A 24,434-nucleotide genomic window follows, 5' to 3' on the forward strand; every position below is an offset into this window, starting at 1 on the left:
ATGCTTTTGTGGGCTCAGGCGGCAGGTCATACAGCGACCAAGAGTTGGCAGTCCCACCGTCACGATTGATGTGCATGTGCGGGCTAATATAAATTCGGAAATAATCGTCCTCCTGGGGCTCGTTACGCGGCCCTGCGCGTTGGTACGCTGGTGAAGCGAAACACGCCGATTGGTGCGTTTGTTAACGTAAAGGCGCGCTGAACATTGGCTATACGCAGCTTTTTTTTTTTTTGTTTAAGTTGCATTTCGTTGCACGAACTTCGTCCGCGGAGCACTTAGAGAGGCGCTTGGAGGTCTTCTGCTGCACTGCCATTGTAAACCGAGGCGCATAACGAAACCATGTGGGCACGCAGAGCGCATAGTCGCAAAGCACCCCAAAACACACCGATACTCAGCTGGCCGCCCCTTGCAGGTATACTTTGACTTCCAACATGCATGCTGTCTTTTTTCCTTTCAAAACAAAACTTATTTGCTTCAGTATCGATCAAACACGTAAACTTCATGCACGTTTGGCAGCCTCAGAAATCTGTGGTTTCTTTTCTCCTATTTCAACATCACTCTTGTACTTGCGAGATTGGCCTCTGGTGGCGATACCTGTATTTTAGTTCTTGCTGTTTTCTACGTTACAATAGCTTTGTTTTCAGATAGAGTGGTGTTCCTATTTTCAGAAACCGGTATTCTACCAGTCAACTTCAATTTTTCTCTTCAGAGGGCCTTTAATAGAAATCACGGCTGAGCTCGCGACTCAATTACTAAAGTAAGGCTGTGTCACCGGACCGCCCAAACACACTTGGCGGAAGTTTTTGACTTGTTAGTTGGTTAGGGGTGTTATGATAAGTCCTCAGAAAGCACATACGGAGAAGGAAAAAATGCTGTGGCTAACAACCTTCACTTTTTCACTGTAGAATAGGAGGGATAGCCGGCTCAGCACCTGACGAATGCCAGCTCCTGTGGCGTTAAAGAAAGCAGTGCTCAGCTCTGGGCTTAGTCTTCTCCTGATGTCACGTGCAATAATATGGAGCGTTCGTAGCGAGCCTGAGTTTAGTGCCAAACACTACTTCGCGAGGTCCAACTGGCTCCCCGAGTTTTGTGAACCTTGACCTTGATGGTGGCCTCAGCCAAACCTAGCATAGCAGCCGCTGATGCAGAAATTAAATAAGTATAACCGCGTCTGGGTTTCGAACCCATGGCGGCGCAGACAGATCAGCTTCGCTGGCTACTGCACGAAACCACTATGGAATCGCCGCAGCCGATAACGCCTCGTGTTAAACGGCGACACACTCCAGAGCTGTGCATTGCACATCGTTGTCCTCATCAACTAACACTACTGTCGAACTAATATCTTCGCCAGATGTCTCGACAACCCAGCAAAAGCAAAACCATGAGCCAACCAGGCTAAAGAGATACTTTCGCACGTCTGACCGGTTTAACTACGTTAAAACCCTACAACTTTTTTTTGTCAGCCAACGTGCTCCTCCGCTGTTTTTTTGTCTGGGTGGCCGGGGATGTCATTGCAAACTTAGGGCTTCATGCAACCTTAGTTTGCAATAAACAGCGACTTGCCTACTCATTCATTACCTGCTGTTGCTAATGATGTTCTGCAGCTCCCTTATTCAGTGAAAAGCTGTTCACTAAAACGATGAAACAGCACTCAAAACTTCCTCACAGGTTCTTTCTTGTTTATCGCGCTGCCATCCAATCGGCGGTCAATATCCGCTGACCGTGCCCGACATTGGCGGGTTCAGCATGCGGATGACGTGATTTCTCCAGCGCGGCAGCGCCATTTCGTTTCGGTTCAGACTTGTAATGCCTCTATAGGCGTGTCTTCACGAAGGCAGGATGCCTCAGTAGTTGGTGCAACGAACGCAAACAGTTGTCAAGGTTTCATGGCCACCAGTATCTGCGAGAGAAAAAGACAGAGAATGAGAGAGAGAGAGAAAGAGAAATTGGTACAATGAGAGGAAAGTTTCTGTTTTTAATGTCTATTTTACGTCCTGGCGGAGATACGCATGCACTACTGACGCAGCACGTCGGGATTATTAGCAGCGGTCCTAAGATATGCGGAAGTTGCTCTGCTGGCAGCAAAGCAAAATATATAAGAAAATTTGTGCAAGCAAAATTCACCGCTTGGTTCTAGGATTTAGGCTTTGATGTATAGGATGTGTCGCTCGCCAGAACGACATTTTCCAAGTGTCTATAGCCATTAGTTGTAAAACGGTGTTTAGTTTATAAAAACGTTATCCCGCCATCTGAACAAAGGTTGACTTGTGGCTAAGTTCGCAGTACCAAGTGCATGTAGGTGATTGTGCTTATTCTCGTTTGAGGAGGAGTTTACTTTACTCGACGTTTATTTCAAATATCACTGTGGTTAAAACACTACCAACGGACAAGGCTTGTACTGCTTAGAATGGTTGTTTTGTAGGCCAGTTGGTGATCCATACTTCAGGAAATGCTTCGGCGCGGCAGAAAGGGACAAGACGTAGAAAACATCACACACCACACAGCGCTCAGTGGTGTGTTTTCTCCGTCTTGTCCTTGTCTGCCGAGCCAAAGCATTTCTTGAAGCTAGTACTGCTGTAGCGAGCTGTCGTGACAATAAATATGCCTTAGGCTAACATGCATAAAATAGCATCATGTCTTTTTTTCTGGATAGACAGCTGAAACTAAGTGAGAGACAAAGAGTCAATCGTCTTGAACTTTTTGCATCGAACGACCGCTGACTACATTCGGCGACTACAAGAACACTTGTAGGACTAACTTCATAGTACTGTATGACGCGTTCTTTTGCAGTGCAGCTTTTCAGAGCTTCATTTACCTCTCACTGCAAATACCTTTTTCACACAGACGAAAAAGTGGCATGGGATTGAGTGCCTTTCCATTCATGTCGATACCAAAACATGCCACTGCTCCGCAAAACTCTCGTGAAATTTTGCGGGAAGGGTGCGTGCGGATTTCTTAAACATGAGCTAAACTTCAGTGGCTCCTTTGCTAAAGAAGCCAGAGTATCAGTCGTTCGTGACGTGGAGGCAATGGATGGCTAGGTCAATCGGTAAATGTTATAGTGTTGGTATCACGACGTTTATCAAGTAGTTGGTTGATGTTCTCGTGATGCCACAAAGACCAGCAATACCTTGACGCCGTTCTATGGCATCACGCTAGCGTGGCCACGATGCCCGCAGCCTACGAATATCAAAAGAAATGCAGATAGTTTATTCCCTTTTTGGGGGACTTCCACCAGCGAGCAGTTGCTTCGATTGATCGGTTTGATCTGAAACAAAGAACTTCCCGGGTTCAGTGGTTAGGGCGCACGCCTACTAAGCCGGAATACCCTGGTTCGAACCCAGCCGCGGCGGTCGCGATTCGATGGAAGCGAAATGCAAGAGTCGGCCATGTGCTGTTGCATGTCAGTGCACGTTAAAGATCCCCAGGTGGTCGAAATTATTCCGGAGACCTCCACTGCGGCACCTCTTTCTCTCTTTCTTCTTTTACTCCCACCTTCCTCCCTTCCCTTACGGCGCGGTTCAGGTGTCCGCCGAGATGTGTGAGACAGATACTGCGCCATTTCTTTCCCTCAAAAATCAATTTACCAATTTTATCCCGAGTTAACTGACTTCTTTGGTTCCCATACGGCTGTCGCAAATATTCTTAAACGGAATGCAGCTTAAAGGTGTTATCTTCACATGTCATATTTGTAATTTTCGGCTTTTTTAATGATAATGTTCGTGTTGACTATTGAATGGGATGCACTTCAATAGCATCGTGGAACCCTCGCACGGACTTCCCGTGGGACCGCGTCCGAAAAAACGCGAACACCGGTGCCCGTTCGCACACCGCTTGCGAAAACAAACGGTCGTATGCGCGACGCAATACGTAGACTGGGCGCACTCGTGAAGAATTGAACCGCCAGACGGGTGCGGGGTCTAAACTTGGGACCGAACTGCAGCGCGGCACGACCTCAAAATCCCCCCCCCCCCTTTTACTGTAGAGACCGGGGCACGGCGTGCGTTCGCTCGTCTCCAGAAACAAATGGTTTCGTCGTTGAGAAAGGAGTTCACGGATGGTGCGACGGCGGCGTGTACGGGTCAGGCGAGAGTATTCATGCTTGCACAAAGTCAAGCTGACCTTAACCGTCGCCGAGAGCGCGAAGGGAGGTGATGTCGTCAGAAGGAAAATCAGCCTTCCTGCTTCGAGTGGTCGAGCACAGCATACACGGGCGGACAGGACCGGTATTCCGGTCCTCGAGGGCAGTGTCTGTTACAGCCGGGGTAAAAAACTGCAAAGGATGTTTACTACATTCGAATCCGTGCGAAAGCACGGATTTCTGCTGCGTACAAGACGGCGATGAGCGGGCAGCTGTGAGGCGGGACGGAGCGCTTGCACTAGGCCAGCTACGAACAAACAACGGAACAGACAACCGGCGATTTTGCTCGGAGCTGGTACCAATCGGGTTGCTCCTTACGCTCTAATAACGCAACAGTTATTTTGGCCCATGGCGCAGCGCACGGTGTGAGAAAAGACGTCACGTCCGGCGATTTTCCTGCGGTAGAGTTTGAGCACTTCTTTCAGTAGTAATACGACCGGTCGCAGGTAGAAACTGCGCGCTCGTGTTGTCCGTGAGCAATTTTCTCTGTTCCTTCTTTCTTTTGGTGCGCACATACTGATTAATTCCCCTCTATTTGGCATTCGGCATTCCGTTTTCAACTTCAGTGCGCCCGAATATTTTGTGTTGGCAGATCTCCCAATACTAGCACTGAGCCTGCTTGCCCGGCAGTGCACTAAAAGCCCAGGTCAAACATTAAGTGCATTCGACACAAAAGAACATGCGCTGAGTGTGTTTTGATATCTTTTGTGAGCCTAGCCCAACGTTACTCTTGGTGTTATAAAACACTAAAGATTCGCGACCTTTCCGTGCGCCCGAAAAAAGCGGGAAGCTTTCGGCAAGAGTTCATTAGAACTCGCCGTTTGTGCGATTACATCTGTAAGTGGTGCGTTTTTGTCTCCACTGCTGCGACAGTGTGTAGAATGCTGAATTAATGCTTCATTTTACAATTGTGCTGCTGTCAATCCGTACGGATCCGCTTTCTGTAACAGATGCACTAATTTCAGTGAGATAAGCGGTTACTCTTCGGTGAATGCAGTGCGTAGACATGTTTTTCTTTTATTTATTCATTTATTTCACAAAAAAAAAGCACTTATAAAAACCGACAGGGCATTCTGTCATACGCAGGAGCCTCCGCGATTCTTGCCACGAGTCCGGCATTAACTTGCTGGCGCAGTGGCTGAGCCAATGGGACAATAAAATTAGGCAGCAAACGCTTTAATGCGCCACAAGGTGAGCCCTCCATTTTCTTTCAATTTTACAACCAGTGCTGTGCCACCTCCACTGAGCATCAGGTTTACATATGGAAGGTGCTTGGTCATAGGTAGTCAACTTGCACGCAGCGCACGAAGCAGCTGAAGCATGAAGCTAATGCTGTACATGGGCCTTAAGGAGGTGAACATTGTGGCCAAGGCTCTTGATATCCTCTGACTGTTTGGAAGTTTGTCAGGTGCATAAAACTCCCGAGCCACCGTCTCAGGATGCGACAGCTCATTTTTATTCATTATTAATGCAGCTTTCGCTTTCAGACCACAATTAAACAAAGCCTGGCGGCACAGTGAATAAAGGGCTGAGCTGTCACAGATGCAGCAAATTATAATTTGGAAAGTAGGCCTGCTGGTCTGAAACTGGGAACCTTTCGCAACTACGTCCGGATCCAGTGCTATTTTCTTCTTCTGCAAGAACATGGCGTTGCCTTTTGTCCGGGACATTCGCATATGGCTGCCTATTTTATGTAGGTGGCGAGGAATAAGGCCGCGTTTTAGAGCACCCTGCACTGTATTATGCCTCCTTTTCACTCCCTTTTTCGACTGTAGTTGATTTCTGAACAAGTTGAAGAAGTTAGAGTTAGAGAACAGGTTTCTAGGGAAGTTTAAATGAACGGAATTTGAGGGATGTTACGCGGCAGCATTAACTTTCCTGGACCACTCAAAGGCGATATAGGAGAAAGATTGACTCTTGTCAACTTGCGAGGTGGATGTCGATGTTACGTTTGTACTGACCCATTGTATGATCTTTCTTGTTGCTGTGTGTTCTCAAACTGGGCGAAGAATTTCCGCCGTCGCAAGTGGTGTGAGACTTTAGAAGGAGTTATAACAAAAGTATTATGTTGCAACGGTATTACGCGCAAAGCGTCATTAATGAATGAATTAATGAAAGTTATCACAAATAATGGGTGCAGTTGAAACAGTTTAATTGAAATTTAATTTATTTATTTATTAAAAATTTTATTTGATTTTATTTTTCTACCTTAATGTTTTTCACAGAAGTTTGGCGAATATTTGTTACAGAAGTGAAACTAGAATCATCAGCCTGCAGTAAAAGCACATTTCCAGAAATTTTTTCGTGGTTTTCAAGTAGTCAATTGTTTTAGTGACAGCGAAGAAAACGAAAAAGGCAATATATCCCCGCTGCATGACAGTAAAGTAGCGATGTGCAAATAGTGCACCAGAGCGCATAGATCAAGACCAGAAGAAGGAGCTAGAGCTGTGATGTGGCACCAGTGTCCTCAGAAGGGCCCAGCTGACATCCGTTCGAAGCTGCCGCGGTCGAAAGCCTGCAAGCTTGCGGGAAGGAAGTTAGAACATCGTTCCCGACTGTACGGAATAGACTGCGGGAATGCCTTTTGTGAAGAAAGGAAAAATCTTCAGATTACTCAATGCGGCATGAGAAATAACCTACTGCATGAAATAGGGCGTTCCGTTACTTCATGCCGTAAGCACTGCACTTAATGGAGAGACCACAACGGGGGCCTAATAGCCCGAGCAGCACAGGTAATCGGCCCGATATTGAAAACGCATTGGAAAATGCCGGTCCTACAAAGGACCAGAGTGAGACCATTCATTTGTAATATTGGGCCGATTAGCTGTGCTGCTTGGTGGTTTCTGCATCTACTTCAAACGCTGCAAGTGCGAGGTTCGATGCGTGCTACCGCTACGTACCCACCGGTTTCTCACTGAGTTCAAGCTTTTGCACTACATAGTTCTCGGCTTGTTCCGAATATGTGCTTTGAAAATAAATCTTTCACCCCACCTAGTGCATACATACCACGTTATCTGTGGCGCTTTTTAACCAAAGGCGCCTTCACGCTATTGCTGTGAAATTATCATCGTGATCATTTGTGCCGCAAATAACTTCTAGCCGTTATCTTAATTAACGGAGCTCTCAGATAGGACAAAGTAGCTTTTACATAGGTGTTCCTTTGCTAACCAGGTGAGCTTAGACATGCTTGGTTAGGTGGATTTCCATGAAAGGTCATGCACCATATCGCTGCCTATACAAGAACTATTTCGTTCAAAAGGGTCCGGCGTCCACAAATGTGCACCAGGGGCCGTATTCTATAAGCTGTTCATTTTCCGTTGTTCATTTCACGTTGATTCGACCCTCTCTCAGTAGTCAGATATAGAAGCAGCGTTTAAGCGCCTGTGTCACGCGACCCGGCCATTGGGTTGTTGGCGACCGGACCTTACCATAGGCTGAAACTGATTCAGTATGCAGCCAATGGTGAGGTGCATAGCAGCGCTCTGTCAACAGCAGGCGGCCAGAGCTGACCACTGGCCGCAATTGCCTGCAATATGCAGCCAATGGTGAGGTCCGGACGCCAACCATCCAATGACCGGGTCGCTTCCCACCGACGCCTGAAAGCCGCCGTTATATCTGAGGGACCAATGACAGAGGACCGAATGAACGCAAAATGGACGACAAAAAACTGACAGCTTATAGAATGCGGCACCAGTATGCAAGATACACCTACATACAAAGCATAGGTTCCCTCACTTTCCCACCGACGCTTGAAAGCCGCCGTTATATCTGAAGGACCAATGACAGAGGACCGAATGAATGCAAAATGGACGACAAAAAACTGACAGCTTATAGAATGCGGCACCAGTATGCAAGATACACCTACATACAAAGCATCGGTTGGCGCTGCCTGTGGCGGCTATGTTGCTGGCACTGCGTGTTGCTTCTTTCCTCTTGTGCCTATTTAGCGTCATATAAGTGTTGGACGTCTTTTTTTGGTACTTGTTTAGTCGTTGTGTGGTTTTTTTTTTCTTTTTAAGGTCGAAGTTTTGCACTTTTGTGTTTTGTACTGTGCCTCTCCTGCTTGGACCATACTTTGTCCGCAGTATGTGATAAATAAAAATAAAATAAAAATAAATAGGTTCCCTCACTTTTGACAGGTTTGCCTGGGCAAGGGGTCGGACGGACAGAAGTATAGACATCAAAGAGATTACTCGGGTAACCGGACACCACACATGTGAGACCACACATGAAGGAAAACTACTAACGCGACCACGTACTGCATTTATTGCATTAAAACTTAGAGGGACACTGAGGATTTGCCTTAAGGGTGTAACGCGACAGTGTTGACGGCTATTTTCTGCTTTATTTCATGATTAATACCCCTAATTACGCACATTCATCAGCATATATCACTAGATATACTAGACACCGAAAGGCACTCAAGGCCTCCTAGGGACAAGCCGAACGAACGTGCCTCGTTTGGGCTTCCTCCATGGAACCCATGCGACGTGATTTTCTTTTCCGGTCTGTCGGCGCGGGTGGTCTACGTTCAGTCCATCTTTATATGCGTCAAATTCTTGCCAGTTTTATGTTTTTTCGTTACACTTCACAGCCGATGCTTCGCCCATTTTTGCAGAAAGATTTAGTTGACGCTTTGCCCATACTGATTGTGTACTCAAAGTTCTCTGACCGTCCTTGTTTATGGGAGTTTATGTAAGAGGCATATTTTACTGTGCGTTTTCTCGAAGTGCATTTTTAAACAGAGTTCCTATTTTAAATGTAACGAAAACTTTTCCACAACGACTTCATTTATTTTCCGCTACTATTTCCCGCATAATTTACTGTGGATTGCCTAGGAACGATGTCCTCACGCGGTTGTAAAAAAAAAATGTTACTTTCGCTGTGCACTGACACTTTCTTCTACAAGTTATAGCCGGAAACATTGCCCCTGAAGACTTGGCTTCAGAAAAAGGCAAATTTTTGTCACCTGTGGATTTCCCAATCAGTGATATTACTTAAACAACTGAACATTGCTTCATCTATTTTAAGGACGCCATTTTTTTCTGGGATCTCTTGCAACGAACCTAGAAAAAGCGAATTCATTTGACTTCTCATATCATACGATACCTCAGTGGAGCGCAATATGTTGATTTCCTTACGGAAAACTACAATCATAGACCGGCTCTCTAAATCAGTTGTTTCGACCAAATCTCACTCCTTCCAAATGACTGTTCATCTGAGGGAAGTGTACCAACAGGCCAACCTTAAACCGGAGTGGCACTCCCCCTGGGTTATAAGCTCATCCTTTCCACCTGTCTGGTGCTGTGTTGCTCTGTCTTTTTGGAGTTTTCCCAAAGCTCTGTAAACAGTTCATGTAAACAGAACATAATTCAAGTGTTGGAAATACGATTCTGAGAAAAACACCTAAGTGGCATAGGGATTGCATGTCAGACACCCATCCCAAGGTTCATAGGTTCGGCTCTTAATCAATTACCGGAATTTTCTTTTGACCGTAAATAATTTACACTGCATTATCTTTTTGAAATACATTTCAGTCATGTTAAAATCTTCATAATCACAATTCAACGTAAGTTGTAATCATTTTCATTCCACAGCTCAAATTGCGACGTCAAATCCATCTCTACCAGTCTTCAAATACTCTCACAACGCGCACAGCTTTTCCCGTGAACGCCGGCTCCAAAGCTGCCACGTTGAAAACCCCACCAGCGTACTTTCAACACTGCCCACTCCAATCTTCCTGACTTTTCGTCGTTGCCGGTTACTGATTTCTTCCGCCGACTCGCCGGCGTAATTGGTTTCTGTCCTAGCTCTGCACCAACTTTTGGTTACTTCTCCTTCTCGAGACAAGACAAAGATTGTGCGGCAGCAACCGGGGGCGTAAAACCCTTATATGCCGGATATGCCGATGCCATGACTGCGAGTTTGCAACATTCAAAAAGCTTTTAAAAATATTTAGGGACACTTCGGCTCTCTAAAGAGCTGCAAGGCGAAAGCCTTTCCTGGTGCACTGTTTGGCATTGACTGCGAGACTGTTTGTGCTGTACTAGTGATTTATTTGACTGCGCACTTTGACTACACATTACAACTGCACACTTTGACTGCCGACTTTGACTGCTTCTTTAGCACGACTCTCTCTCTCTGCTTCGATGAGTTCGGTTGTACCCACGGCTCTGCTCGACGTAATGAGGTATGTAAAGTGGTCACCCACGGACGCTATATGCCCCCTGTCGGAGCGGACGACAATTATTTTATTAGTTGTCGTCTGCTCCAAAAGGTGGCGCCAGGCATCCGGGGGTGACCTCATTACTTCGAATCCGCGCACTCTGACGTCATAACCATTTCGACCAACCGAAAAGCGTGACACCTCTGCTGACAACCTTCTGTCGACAACGATGTGGCATTAAACGCTTTCGACTTAAAATATACGACGAGTAATGACGTCGCACCAGTATCCTCAGAAGGACACGGCCGACATCCGTTCGAAAGTATACCGTGGTCGAAATATGGCAGTTCTGTGGAATTTAACTTACAACGGTGTTTTGTTGCGTAAGTTGTGTGGCGTTCAGATGCACGAGCGTGTTTTTAAAGAAGGAAACCAAACACCAAAAATGCTCTTTGAAGGTTCTGCCTACTGTTCGCTTGTAGTTTGTCAACGTTATCGATTACTAACTGCCAAGCTTGATTGCGTAATCATCGACGTTTCATTGGTTCCTCACAAAGCGCGGCAAATGGAGACAGTTTGACATATCAGACGGGATGTAGAAACAGTACACGTAGATTACTCTTTATTTACGGCGAATTAACAAGATCTAAACTGCCGGAAGAAACACGTGGGTGAACGTCAGGATATGCAAGTGCTTCGAAGTCGCGTCAGTGTAATCGGAGAGATACGGCCAACATCCGCTCAGAGCTGCCGCGGCCGAAGGGTGGAAACGCTGTGCAGAAGAAAGGCGGCTTGTTTTCTTTTACCACAAGAGAGGACTGCATCCTGGGCGAAGCTCGAGATAGAAGGGGCCGCATACCGCATAAGTAACGTCACTTTGGTTCTGGCGTTGCAGCGCTTTGAAGATAAAGGGTTCTTTGGTCCTGGTGACGGCTGTGATCCTGATCTGCGCCGTCGGCATGGGTGAGAAACTGCCACTGCGTAAAAGCTAACCACTCGTAAACTGTGCATAGGTTACAGGTGGTTAAAAGGTGGTAATGCGACTGTAGTCCTACACTGACAACGAGTCGATTTTAAGTAAAGCTTGCCTAGACTAGTTGATTCATGATTGAAGTTGTAATGAGCACGGCACGACAAACGAGGACAAACTTAGAACGCTGCTCCAGTCGTTTGTGTTCTACTATTGCTCTCGTTCGCCGCGCCCTGTTGATTACATCTTCGAGTCATTCTTCGGTTCGGGCGTGAGGTCAGTGAAAGATGGTCAGTGACCGCTTAAAGGGGATCAGAAAGGAGCTCTGATAAAGTTGCGGTATGCCTGGGGTGTTAAAGGACGTCGCTTCTCAAATAATGTCCAGTATGAATTTTTTTTATTATGCTTTGTAGAAGCTGAGTTATTTGTAGTCAAAATTTGAATTTCATCGTCTTCGCTCAACTCCCCGTTCCTCTAGTCACATTTTGCACGCTGGAAGGTTGGCGCTCCTCCGGCGGCCCCACCCCCGTTTGCGGAGCTTCCTTACCCTCCGTGGCTACGCCGCTTATTAGCCGCGGCCACAGTAGCTGCCTGACATGTGAAAGAATGCAACCAATAACCATCTCTGAACTGGTACGCGCGGATGAGAGCGACGGAGGAGGGTACGAGCATAAAAAAGTGGATAGAAAGAGCTCGCCAACTTTCTCGCGTGATTTTGAGTTCTCTGCTCAGTGCATATATGTATTATTTGGCTGAGGTGTTCATGACGACAAAATGCATAATTGAACGAGTTTTTGTACTTTCCTCGTAGGGTGTTTCAGAGCCCCTTTAATCGGCAAGGCTCGATATCAGCCCACTCAACACCAGTATCGTTTCTTTACCCAATCCATGTCTTAGTGCAATACGCATTGTCTTGTCTTCAAAACATCAAAGAGATCAGCAGGCTTCAGGTAATCCTGTACCCCGCTTCCTCCGCTATAGTGCAAAGACATCTCCCTTCTTTCAGTGTCAGATCTAATCTTCGTAGGCTTTTTATAGCAATGGACTGGTTTTGGCGTCAAGCTAGACCCGCGTAATGTTCTTAATGCGGTGCAATTCTCTCCGAGTGGTCCTCACAGAGGCCCAAGCGCTGTTCAGGTTCTCCGACATTCCCCACCCGTGCGGCTCCAACGAGGAATGGAAGCAGTGTGCCAGCGTCAACTGTGCTGACGTCACGTGCTGGCAGCGCACCATAGACCCCGCCTGCACCACCGACTGCAACTACAGCTGCCTTTGCTCCGAAGGATTCTATAGGAATGGTGAACATAACTGCGTCACGCTGGATCAGTGCCCACATGCACCAGGCCGTGCAGGTATATTGCACCACAAGATATGAACGTATATGAAGAAAGCTTTTTAACCTTTCGCACTCCATCCTGTAATATGTGAGCAATATGGCTGCAATATGTCTGCACATACATGCAGCCGATACGAACGAATCAGCTGGTGATCAATAAGTTCGACTGTTCATGATTGGTCCACTGTTCTGTTAAGCCATCTCGCCAAATCATGATAGCTAAAGTGGCATGCGCGTAGCAGTAGCGAACACTTCTTACGTCCGAGCTGTTTTCACCGTACGGCTCTTTATTCACTGCCGCTCTATTAACAGTTTAAATCAGAAGGCCTGAGTGGGCTGCATGTGTTAGCTTTTTGAGGCCTACGGACCTTGCCATGATCATGAGTTCCTCGAAGAGCAACCGTTGCACTCTTCAAGGGACTCTCAGGACAAAATGAAGCTGGTGTGTATCGGTGAATTATCGCGCACAGTCATGCTGTACGAAAAATCCAACCTGCGTTTGGTGAATTCATGGGTTTCATAAACTAAATTAAAGAAATGAAAAATAAAATTAAGGAAAGGAACAGAAATAAAAATGAAATAAAAATGAAAATAAGAAAAGAATCAAAAGTAAGAGAATATAGAATAAAAAATACGAAAAAAAACACACAGTGCGCCAGGAAAGGCTTTCGCCTTGCAGCACTTTAGAGAGCCAAAGTGTCCACGAATTTTTTTTTTTTTGCAGAGTTCCTTTATCCCTGTCTACAAGCAACAAAGTCGTTCCAGTACTACACAGGTAACCAACGTTGGCTCTCAGTACATGAAGCCTATACGCGCAACTCCTGCTTCAATTGCAACCCCAATTGGTAATCTCAAGTTATCAACTTGCTCTGGCATATAAGACATCGATACTAAAAACCTTAATGCCGTGAACATTTCTAGTGTCACCTTATCTCACATATTCGAGTAATTACTGTCTGCTGGCGAAACCAAGTAAGACTGAAAACTGGTACAACGAATTTAAATTTTTGGAACTGGCGATATAAACAAAATTAATGACAATACCTCACCTTTTGAACATGCCTCTCGTGCAAACGTCTTCAGCACACTGTCCCATCGCGTTTTCCCTGAAGCACCATAATTTCTTTTTCACAAACCAAAATGGTTTCAAGAATGGACGCCAATAAGTACGCAGACTAAAAAACTGTGTTTGTTTTTGTTTAACTTACACGAGAATTATCGTGGTATCTGGGTGTTTTTAGACTACTATAAAGATCTCGATCGCGTTTCACACTAGTGCTTTATTGCTAAACTGTAGTCTTCTCACTCGCATTCTTTACAATTTTTAAGGTTAAGTAACTGTCTCTGATTTCCAAAAGAGCGCACCGTCGTCGACCAGTACTAATAGCTCCAACTTACGAACCGTCCTGGGGCACGGCGGTGTCTTGGGTCCATTGCTGTTTGTAATCTAGATCCATTGTCTGCAATCTTACATTACTTCAGCCATACGACTTTTCGCAGACGACTTCATAACATACTAGAAAATTCGCTTACCCTCAGACCACTATGAACTTCAGAAATGCTTAGATTGTGACAAACGATTCATAATGCCGATTAATTTTATTCAGGGCAAAAGCATTTCTCAACGAGAAAGAGTTTACAAACGCAATATTTTTCAAATATTGTACGATTTCCCTATAACAATCAGTATATCATCAGATGTGCCCTCGGCAAGCTTTCATTGTTTTGCAATTACCGCGTTTGCGACCGTCAGAAGCGTTCCCCATTGGTTTTATATGCCAGACATTGGAAAAATTTTATGACTTTGCTATACATCGGAAGAATTAACCTTCAATATTTTCATAACAGTGCGTTACAATATTTCACTATTCTGAATTTTTTCCCAAGAAAGCTGGACTTGCGTAAACTATCAATTCCGACTTCTAAATGGCAACGTAAGGTTTCCCCTCATGCGAGTATCATGGCGTATATGTTACCTCATCCTTTCCTGGACGACTCACACGCCACCGCCAAAGCATTACGAACTCTGTGCTATCTAAAACGCAATTTTCTAGACCCCGCCCTAGTCACTCGAAAACTGGCATATCAGAAATTTGTTTGCCCTTAACTTGAGTTCGATGCACCCATCTAGTCATCCCACCGGGCTTATTTAATACACTCACTCGAGTCCATTCAGGACCGCTTGGCACGTTTTATGCTGACAAAATATGGCCAACAATCTGGTGTCACTAACTTCGAGCTCTCGTTATCACTCCGACCGTGTATCACCTTCTAAAGTCCCACTGCTCTATGTAGTCTAAAACAAATGCACAGACAGCGTCCTACTATTCTTTGTACCATGCTAAATCCTACATCCCATCCATTCATCACAGCTTCAAGCATTTATTCGTCCGAACTATGCTTTTATTTTCAAGCCTTACGCGAGCCATAAGCTACTGGAATGGTCTTCTTTATCTCATTCCTACCATTCATGACCCAGCAGACATCAAGACCAAGCAATCTCTTGATTTCGTGATTTTTTTGCAGTGTGCTAGACACTTATGAAATACTCCTTTTAAACAACTCGAATAATGAATCCTTGTGTATTATTCTTCTCAACTCCATAGTTTCTATCCTTGAACTTGATATAATTTTAAATCACTTGTGCAATTTTGTAACCACTCTTTTCGTGAACTGCATATTTATTGCTAGCATAATGTTGCATGAGCCGCTATTTTCTGTCCTTCCCTTTCAGTGCACGCGCACCTTGCACAATGCTCCGTTTTGAAGCGTGTAAGTACATAAATAAAATAACTGGATAAATCAATTTCAGAGGTCATCTTCAGTGAAAAAGAAGCTTTGGTTGGTTTCGTGGGGTTTAACGTCCCAAAGCGACTGAGGCTATGAGAGACGCCGTAGTGAAGGGCTCCGGAAATTTCGACCACCTGGGGTTCTTTAACGTGCACTGACATCGAACAGTACACGGGCCTCCAGAATTTCTCCTCCAAAGAAATTCTAGCCGCCGCTGCCGGGATCGAACCCGCGTCTTTTGGGTCAGCAGCCGAGCACCATAGCCACTGAGCCACCGCGGCGGCTAAAAAGAAGCTTTGACAAGCTAGAGAACGTCCAAATAAAGCACACGCAGCACCGGGTGGTTCCGCAAGAAAACTGTAGTGACGTCAAGACAGTCTTCTGCAACATGGATACTTGAGGCTAGGCTGCACTATATATTCACTTCAATACTTTTGATGAGGGAGCAATTTTTCTCTTTACTTCCCTTCCTTGTATCTTATGCCGGGAATAGAAATTTCATTTTCTAATCCAACTTCCCAGCAGTCGAAATATTAAAATACCTACAAATAGCCATGCACTGAATTTTACGTGGGCCCAAAAAAAGATTGATTGGTGGTGGCCGTGAAAAACTTTATTATTGGCCGACTCCTTATAGTTCACAATGTCATAGGTGGGCTCGCTCCTTGTCGTGGTTGGTGGGTGGCCAGTAGCCCGTGTCTGGCGGCCACCTTCTCCGCCCACTGCACCAGCCTCATTTGCGAGGCCGGGTCGGAACTAGAGGCCACTACCCCCAACCCCTACGAGTCCGCGAGGGCCCATTGGGCCGGTGGCTTCAGTTGTCGGCAGGTGAACATAACCGGGTCGAATGTGGCTCTCGGGGCACCACACAGGGAACATTGGGGGTGTGAGAATAAGGAAAGAAAAGCGCAAGTAGCGCAGGGGAGGAAACGATGCGAGCCTGGAGTTATCACCAGGTCGTCTGTTGTTGTTTTGTCAGCGTTGTGTGGCCGGGAGGTAAAGTAGACGTTCTGCGCGGTAGTGTAGCGTTATGTCATGATATGTGATCAGCCGGTCTCTCGCGCTGCCTGGGTATTCGGTACACGCCGCTCGGTTTACGTACGCTCGGGCCGCGGAATGGACCACTTCGTTACCGGGATTGCCCGAATGGGTCGATACCCAGACTATTTGGATGAGGCAATGTAGTTTGGGGGTGGAGATTAGTATTTTATAGGCGGCAGAATGTATCTGCACACAGATAAAGTTTTGAATTGAGATTTTGGAATCGCTCGGGATAAGAGTGGCAGTGGAAGACGATATTCCTAGCGCGATGGCTGCTTCTTCGGCTTCTATCGAGAGGTGTTTGCCCTTACTAAGCCTGATGTCATGTGTTTCACGTTGTTGAAGAGTACGCAGCCTGTCTATCGAAATCTGATTTCTTCTTGTTAACGAGACGCGGCGAACGCAGCTAGACATTTTGACATCGGCCGGAAGGCGGAAATCAAATATATCATGGTTCCGTGACTGCGAATAAGATCTATCCAAACCGCGGGCGGGAAAGCATGAGTGAAGGCCAAGAAAAACAAACGCAGTGACGTGGCACAAGTGTTCATAGAAAAATACGGCCAACATCCGGTTGTTTTCTTTTACCCCGACCGAGGGCTGCGTCCCGAGTAAGATTCGAGATCGAAAAGCCGACCGCGGTAAGAGTAGCGTCGCTTGTGGACCTGCGTTTAAGCGAAAACCGTTAAGCTCTAACGATGGAGTGCTCCTTGGTCCTGCTGACGGCTGTGATCGTGGTCTGCACCGGCGAATGGGGTGAGGAAATGCAACTGTGCAAAAGCTTGGTAGCCGTCATATGTGCAGTGTTGTCCATCTTTAATGCGAAGACTTTCTAGACTTTTCCCCACCAACCACTGGATTCTTTTACGGTGAAACTGCACACAAAGCTTGACTATAGTGGTAACTTTTGTCTCGCAGAAAGTTTGACAGCGGTATTAACGGTATTAACTTGTTTCAGTCTCCCATGATGCAAGCCCAGAATCGTCTGCGCCGAGTTCGAGGAACCGAAAGCCGCCAACGCAGGGTTTCCGCCGAAGGGCAGCGGTGGCACCATCTCTTATCTGCAGAAGAAACGGCTACAATGCTAAAGGAGCCAAGGTGGTGGGTGGTGAAAACTTTTAATTACTGAAATAGAGTTTGGGAGCCAAAGAGTTGCCCCGCTACATGGTCGGCGCGCAGGTCCTTTGATGGCACCACCACCGCCTTTCGAGGAAACCCTGCATTGGCGGCTTATCTTTCCTCGAACTTAGCTCAGACGAATAAAGGTTTTCACCATGCGCTGCCTAATCGGGTAAGTACCGTTGTCAAGCTTACTACGTGGCAAAGGTTACCGTAATGCGCATGCTTCGTGCGCAGTTTCACCGCTAAAAATTTTTACAAGTCTTTGTGATAAACGTGCACTGTGTGCGCGGATTTTCTGTGTTTAAGCCGGAAAGTGAGCGGCACTGGGGTAGTATGCTGACGAGTTGGGTTGCTCCTTCGACTCAAGATGGCTGATTTGATTTGGTTTATTAGTGTTTAACGTCCCAAAGCGACTCAGGCTATGAGAGAAGCCTTAGTGAAGAGCTCCGGAAATTTCGACCACATGGGGTTCTTTAAAGGGCACTGATATGGCACAGTACACGGGCCTGTGGAATTTTGCCTCCACCAAAATTCAACCGCCGCGGTCGGGATCTAACCCGCGTCTTCCGGGTCAGCAGCCGAGTGCCGTGACCACTGACCCACCGCGGCAGGGTCGAGATGGCTTAATAATGCTCAAGATGGGTTTCATGGCCGAGGCTTAATAATCTTGCTTTATTTCGTACTCCTGATCAGCTCATTAAATTCCCGTCTTGATTGGCAAATGAAATATGCAGCATTAGTTCTGCATGAGGGTGTGTTTCCGTGCACGCTGTTAATATTGTTAACCCACTGTATATAACTCAACAATTTCAGCATACTGATTATGAGGCCTGCAAATGAATAGGTAGCATATTATTTCTGACTGCCGACAATTCTTTAACGCGAATGGATATTTCAGCGCTAAGGCGTTGTATGTTACTAGCCATATATTTATCATTAGCGCGATAGCGTTCAAGGCCCCGTTACCCCGAAAATCCGGTTTTGGCATAATTGACGTTGTAAGAGAAAAATCACGAGCATGACTCTAGCAGGTGCTGCCCAGAGATCAACCTAAAAGGCAGGTGCGCCACCTAGGTCGCGTAATCTTGCAGTGCCATCACAACTTTCCCACTGGATAGTGAGAAAACTGCCAATCGCGGCAGGTGGCAGTTAATCACAACTTTTTGGTCCATTCTGACATAAGTGAAACAGCGCGAAAGAAGCAGCCCGAAGGCGAAACGAAGAAGGGACAGGAAAGAGCGCAGAACTTCTTCTCAGCGACCCAATCAAGATGTTGGCTGCAACATGCTACACTCAACCCGTCGTAAAAGAGTCGCCCTTGCCTCCACAGCTCTGAACGTAGAATTCTACTTATCCTCTTTGCGTGGCGAAAAGAAGGCCGGACTGCGCCGAAGAGGACGTCGAGGTCACAGGGAACCAATCCCTTCTTCGACATTTGCCGAGCAGCGGTGTTGCATCGGTCTACCCAGTTCGAGTCGGCGAGTTGGGCCGCATACTCTGCCGCTTGTTGGGTGAGTTCCGCGATGCGGATTTTGAGTTGCCGATTATGTTTCTGCCGGCGCCATCGGCGGACGAGGCTGTGCCGGGCCTCCCAGTGGTGAAGGAGGTGGTTTTCCACCGCCGGGTTCGCCTCTGAGAGCTGAACGTGGTGTTCGGTATCTTTGAGTTGGCAGATGAGGTGTTGTGACCAGGTAGTGTAACCTTGATCCGCTATACACGTACTCAACGTTTACAGCTCTCCCAAACTTCCAAACGTCGCATTTGCAGACTTATTCAGTCAGGCGTTAAAGATGGCGAACAGGGACTCCCTCATAATCGTTGGGGACTTTAATGCTCCCAGCCCCTTATGGAGATATATACGTGAAAAAAAAACGAGGACGCAAGCTGGCGGAACTTGCATCAATGTTGGGCCTTACTCCTCACACGGACCCTGCACAACCCACTCGCATTGGGAACTCCGTGGCATGCGACACGTGCCCAGATCTCACCTTTACCAAAAATATTAAATATGCAGAATGGCACAACACCGAGGAAACCCTGGGGAGCGACCAGTGCATTCCTGCGACTACAATCAGCACCAAAACCGTTACAAGACCTCACACTAAAGCAACCCTTCCTGACTGGACCGAATTCAGATCCAAATACACTAACCTGCCAGGGCGGCAGGGTGGCTGCGCTGCCTATCCAGTGTCCGGAAAGCACTCGACGTTACAGTAGCCAAGCCACGTCTATAATTGCCAAAATACACGACACCTTTCGCTGAGTAACCAGTTTCAACAGTAGTTCAACCGCAGCTAACTTTAAAGCGAAGTCAAAACCGCGCTTCGCGTGAGCCGGAGACCAGATTTGCTACTTCTGCGCATGCGCGAAACCGAGCAACATCACGCGCAGCGCACGTGGCCGGCGACTCTGTAATAAAAAAAAAGAATAAAAAGTAAGCACAGAAACGAGAATAAAAAGAAATGAAAGAAACAAAAAAATCACAGTTAAAAATATATAAAAGACAAACAGTGCGCCAGGAAAAATTCATATCTCGGAGGTTAGACCTGGCGTAGTATTGCTTACGCAATAAAGCCATGACATCGAAAAAGAAAATCAAAATGTCTCTTTGGGGAGAGGAAATGCCGTAACTGCCTGGAATATCTCGGTGAGCACCCGAAAGGCGCCATAAGGGAAGGGATAAAGAAGGAAGAGAAAGAAGGAAGGAAGAAAGAGGTGCCGTAGAGGAGGTCGGAATAATTTTGACCAACTAAGGATCCTTAACGTGCACTAATATCGCACAATACACGGGCGCCTTTTGCGTTTCGCCTTCATCAAAAACGCGACCGCCGCGCTCGGGTTTGAACCCGGGTGGTGGTGGCGGTGAAAAACTCAAAGGGAAATACTCAAAGGGAGTTTGGGGGTGAGAAAACCCCGCAGCATAGTTGGTATCCTTAGTCCGGGACACCAAACGACGAGGCTCCGTCTCACGCCCGCTTTACTAGAGCCCTTTGGGACTCCAGCGTAGAGCAGTTGAGGAGGGCAGTCTCCCATGCCTCTCGGGTGGGAATGGAGGAAGGAGGGGATTCTGAGTATATGCCCACAGCATGTGAAAGATATCGCAGATCTTTCCACAGTGCGGGCAGCGCCCACCTGTGTTTTGCTATGGCAGGACAGAGAAGAGTTCCTGTCTGCAGGCGCCGCAGAGTTAGCTCCTCCGCCTTACTCAGCCCCTTGGCAGGTGCCGGGTAGAGGCGGTGGCAGTCGCAATAATGAATTAAGATTTCGCTGAACCGTAGAAGCGGTTTATGAACTTCTGAACAAGGAGAGCCAGCATGAGGAGCCCTGTGTGTGAGCGCTCGGGCGGCCGCATCAGCGGCCTCATTGCCTCGCAGACCCTGGTGGCCAGAAACCCAGATTACGTTTGTGCGAGTTGGATCGGCGGGAGCCCGTCTTAGAATTTGGGAGGCAAGAGGTGATATTTCTCCCCCAAGATAATGTTCACAGGCCCGGCGATAGTCTGTGAAAACCGTTCTCGATTTTGGAAAGACGGCAGCGAGAGCTACTGCAACTTCATCCGCTCGTGTTGAATTTGGGGCCCGAAAAGACAACCCATCGACATTCATTCCCCGGTGGACTACGGTAGCCATGCATAATCCCGCGGGCGACGGCCCTGTGATATACACGTAGTAGACTACCTCTTTAGGTCCATATTTCCTCTCAAGCATGCGAACCCGCGCTTGTCGTCGGCCTTCATGTGAAGCCATGTCCATGTTACTCGGGAGAGGAGCGACCCAGAGCATGTGACACCACAGCACCGGGATGTTCTCCGTCCCCTCTGGTATGAATGTATGTTCGATGTGTAAGCGGTTTAGCAGGCGGCATCCAGGAAGCGTCTATGCTAGCCGCGTATATTGGTTCACGAGGTGGGCCTCCCGCAACTCCTGATAGGAATTTACCACCCCCAACGCCTTCAGTCTGGAGTTGAAGGTAGTCACCGGGAGGTCCAGTGCTCGCTTTGTTGCCTTCCTGATGATGGCGTCAATGCGTTCGTCTTCTTGTTTGGTGGTGCGTAGGTACGGCGCGGCGTAGAGGATCCGGCTGGTCACGAAGGAATGGGCGAGCCGTACTGCGTCCCTGCCCCGCAGAACACCCCGCTTGTTGGAAACGCCGTGGATCATGCGCCCTACCTGTTCACCTATGCGCTTGAGTTTCGCTATAGTAGTTTCGCTATAGTGTGTCTTTTCTATCTGTGTCCCTGTCTTTTGCGCTGTTTTAAAGAATCATGGTTCACCAACTAACCTGCACGTCTACCCTTGTAAGCTATAGTAGAGTCCGGCCTAAGCTTGTTAGTGATGAACAGACCCAAGAACAGGAGCTCTCCCACTTCTCTGATGGGACCGCCCGACAGAGATATGTGTAGAGACGTGTTGTCCTTAAGATTTGTCCTGACGTGTAGAAGCTCTGATTTGGAGGGAGCACATTGAAGACCACAATCTGCAGCACATGCATCGACTATGGAGGCGGCCTGCTGAAGGTGGTCCGCCATCCCTCCAAGGCTCCACTCGGTTGTCCACATTGTAATATCGTCTGCGTAGAGCACGTGTTTTATGCCCTCCACCTGAGCCAGTTGGCCTGGCAGGGGCATCATGGCGATGTTGAAAAGGAGCGGTGATAACACCGCCCTCTGTGGTGTACCTCGTGTACCCAGACAGTACGGGCCGTATTCCTCGTCCTCGATCCGCAGGAGTGCCAGGCGCGCAGAGAGGAAGTCTCTGACATAGCCGAAGACCTTCGCTCCGCAGTTAGTGGTGTTCGAGTTAGACAGTATGGTATCATGTTTAACATTGTCAAACGCCCCCTTAGGATCGAGAGCGAGAACGGCGTTGTCATTTTGTTGCATGGCTGTGGGTCGTATTATAGTTGTCCGTGTGTAGTTGGAGTAGGACATCCTGCGCAGACACGTGCGGGCGGAACCCGAAGAAAGTGCCTGCAAAGAGGACCTTACCCTCAATGCATGGAGAGAGGCGATCCCCTACCATCGTCTCCATGAGCTTTCCCAGACATGAGGTCAATGAGATGGGTCTCAAGTTGTCCGCAGTCACGGTGTTACCTGCTTTGGGGATGAACGGTACAAGAGATGTTTTCCATTCAAAAGGGTGTGGACACCGATCTCAGATCTGATTTTTGTATTGTAGCAAATGGAGGTATGTAGAGTCCGAGAGGTTCGCCAACAGTTTCACTGTTATGCGACTTCGATCCTGTGCCCCACCTCGGCGCATTTTAGCCAGCGTCACCTTAAGGTCATGCAACGCAAAAGGTGCGTCTAACTCCCGATTTGGCTTACCGGAGTACGTGTTCTCGGGCCCAACCGGGTCATTTGTGCAGCAGAGATACCTGTCACACAAAGTGTCCGCAAGTTGCGCCGTCGTATCTTGGTACACGTGCAGAGCGCGCCGGAGCTGTTTTTGCGTCTCCCCTTTCGTTTGAGAACGGTCGATGAGGCTGCTTAAGAGACGCCAAGTCCCCTTAGAGCTCATGTGACGTGCTACCGAGTTGCAGCGTTCTATCCAATTGGTGTCTGTGAGCTGTGCGGCATATGCCGCAGCCTGCTCGTAAAGACACGTCCCCAGAGGCTGCAGAGGAAGCCGCCATTGCACTTGCTATCACCCGCACGGAAGCCCGGTACATTTTAAGTGAATCTAAAACTGCGATACTAAATTTTGCTCGAGGCCGAGTTCATGTCCCTGCTTTTGGCATACTGGACTCGCCCGATGCACCCCCGCCCCGACATGTGGAACTGATATGGGTGCCTGCGCACTCCGGGAATCCCAGAAACAAGGCTGCCAACCTTTTAGCCCGAGGTTCTTTAAACCGGGCTCAGGTGGCCTCGGATAGGCGATTCACGAAGGAGCGCATGCACACATTCAGTGAGCTGACCCAGGCATACAGAGCCTCACGCCAGCTCTACACCCCGCCCCACGCCTCCCTAGATAACAAACACGCAACACTCTGGCGCAGACTACAGACACACACTCTCCCCTCACCCCTTAACCTAGCCCACTATCATCCATCCTTTCCCACTCCCGCATGTGCCCTATGCTCAGAATCCTTCGCTTCTTCCCTCCACGTCATTTCCCTCTGCCCGGCGGACCCTCCCCCGCGGGACCTAGAGAACCTCAAGACCTAGGAGGACTGGGAGACCCTGCGGCGCTCGGAGGACCCGGCCATGCAGACCATCGCCACCGGCCGTGCTGCCAGTGTTATGGACCTCAGGAACATAAGCACTTTAAAGCACGAGCTGATGGGCGAGTTGGTCATGCATTGTTTAATTGAAGCAGCGCAAGGCCGACGGCCAAAGAAGAGAGCTGAGAAAGAAAGAAAGAAAGAAAGAAAGAAGGAGAGGAAGAAAGGAAGAAAGAAAGAAAGAAAGAAAGGAAAAAAGAAAGAGAGAAAGAAAGAAAGAAGGAAAGAAAGAAAGGAAGAAAGGAAGAAAGAAAGAAAGGAAGAAAGAAGGAAAGAAAGAAAGGAAGGAAGAAAGAAAGAAATAAAGAAAGAAAGAAAGGAAGAAAGAAGGAAAGGAAGAAAGAAAGAAAGAAAGAAGGAAAGAAAGGAAGAAAGAAAGAAAGGAAGAAAGAAAGAACGAAAGAAAGAAAGGAACAGACAGACATCACAGCGCTGTGTTGTCCGTTTCTTTCTTTCTCTGCTCTCTTCTTTGCCCTTCGGCCTTGCGCTGCTTCAATCAAACAAACACTTGAGTGCAGTGGGGTCGTGCGGAAATCCTGGGGCGTGCCCCGAATTCCTGTTGAAATAAAGTTTTCTCTCTCTCCGTAAGTTGTGCAACGCGAGGTCTAAACTTGCGATTCGTCTTCTGCTTCTTCCACAGTTT

General features: G+C 47.5%; 2 protein-coding genes and 1 pseudogene across 4 annotated transcripts in view; 1 reads left to right on the plus strand and 2 right to left on the minus strand.

Moving 5' to 3' along the window:
- Positions 1-1,693: 1,693 nt before the first annotated feature.
- LOC149346885 (uncharacterized) overlaps positions 1,694-24,434 on the minus strand; it is a 34,753-nt gene continuing 12,012 nt past the window's right edge. Inside the window, exons 2-3 of one of the 2 annotated variants that reach the window (XM_089586740.1) lie at positions 3,217-3,268; positions 1,694-1,900 (exon numbers count right to left, since the gene is read on the minus strand). In XM_089586740.1, the coding sequence (XP_089442866.1) occupies positions 1,845-1,900; positions 3,217-3,268 (108 nt within the window). In that variant the 3' untranslated portion in view covers positions 1,694-1,844. The remainder of the gene's footprint in view (positions 1,901-3,216; positions 3,269-24,434) is intronic. The other variant, XM_089586741.1, reaches the window with a different exon arrangement.
- LOC149346886 (ixochymostatin-like) lies at positions 11,090-12,980 on the plus strand. 2 transcript variants are annotated; one of them, XM_089586750.1, is made up of 2 exons: positions 11,090-11,270; positions 12,384-12,980. In XM_089586750.1, exons 1-2 carry the CDS (start codon positions 11,267-11,269, stop codon positions 12,650-12,652), a joined length of 273 nt encoding a protein of 90 aa, XP_089442876.1. In that variant the 5' UTR covers positions 11,090-11,266; the 3' UTR covers positions 12,653-12,980. The 2 variants fall into 2 exon arrangements, with proteins under 2 accessions (XP_089442876.1, XP_089442877.1); XM_089586751.1 differs by having other exon boundaries at positions 12,396-12,980.
- On the minus strand, positions 20,015-23,179 carry LOC149346887 (uncharacterized; annotated as a pseudogene).

This window comes from Amblyomma mixtum, chromosome 4 (assembly GCF_055824585.1).
Source record: "Amblyomma mixtum isolate Tamu chromosome 4, ASM5582458v1, whole genome shotgun sequence".
In the NCBI taxonomy this organism is placed as follows: Eukaryota; Metazoa; Arthropoda; class Arachnida; order Ixodida; family Ixodidae; genus Amblyomma; species Amblyomma mixtum.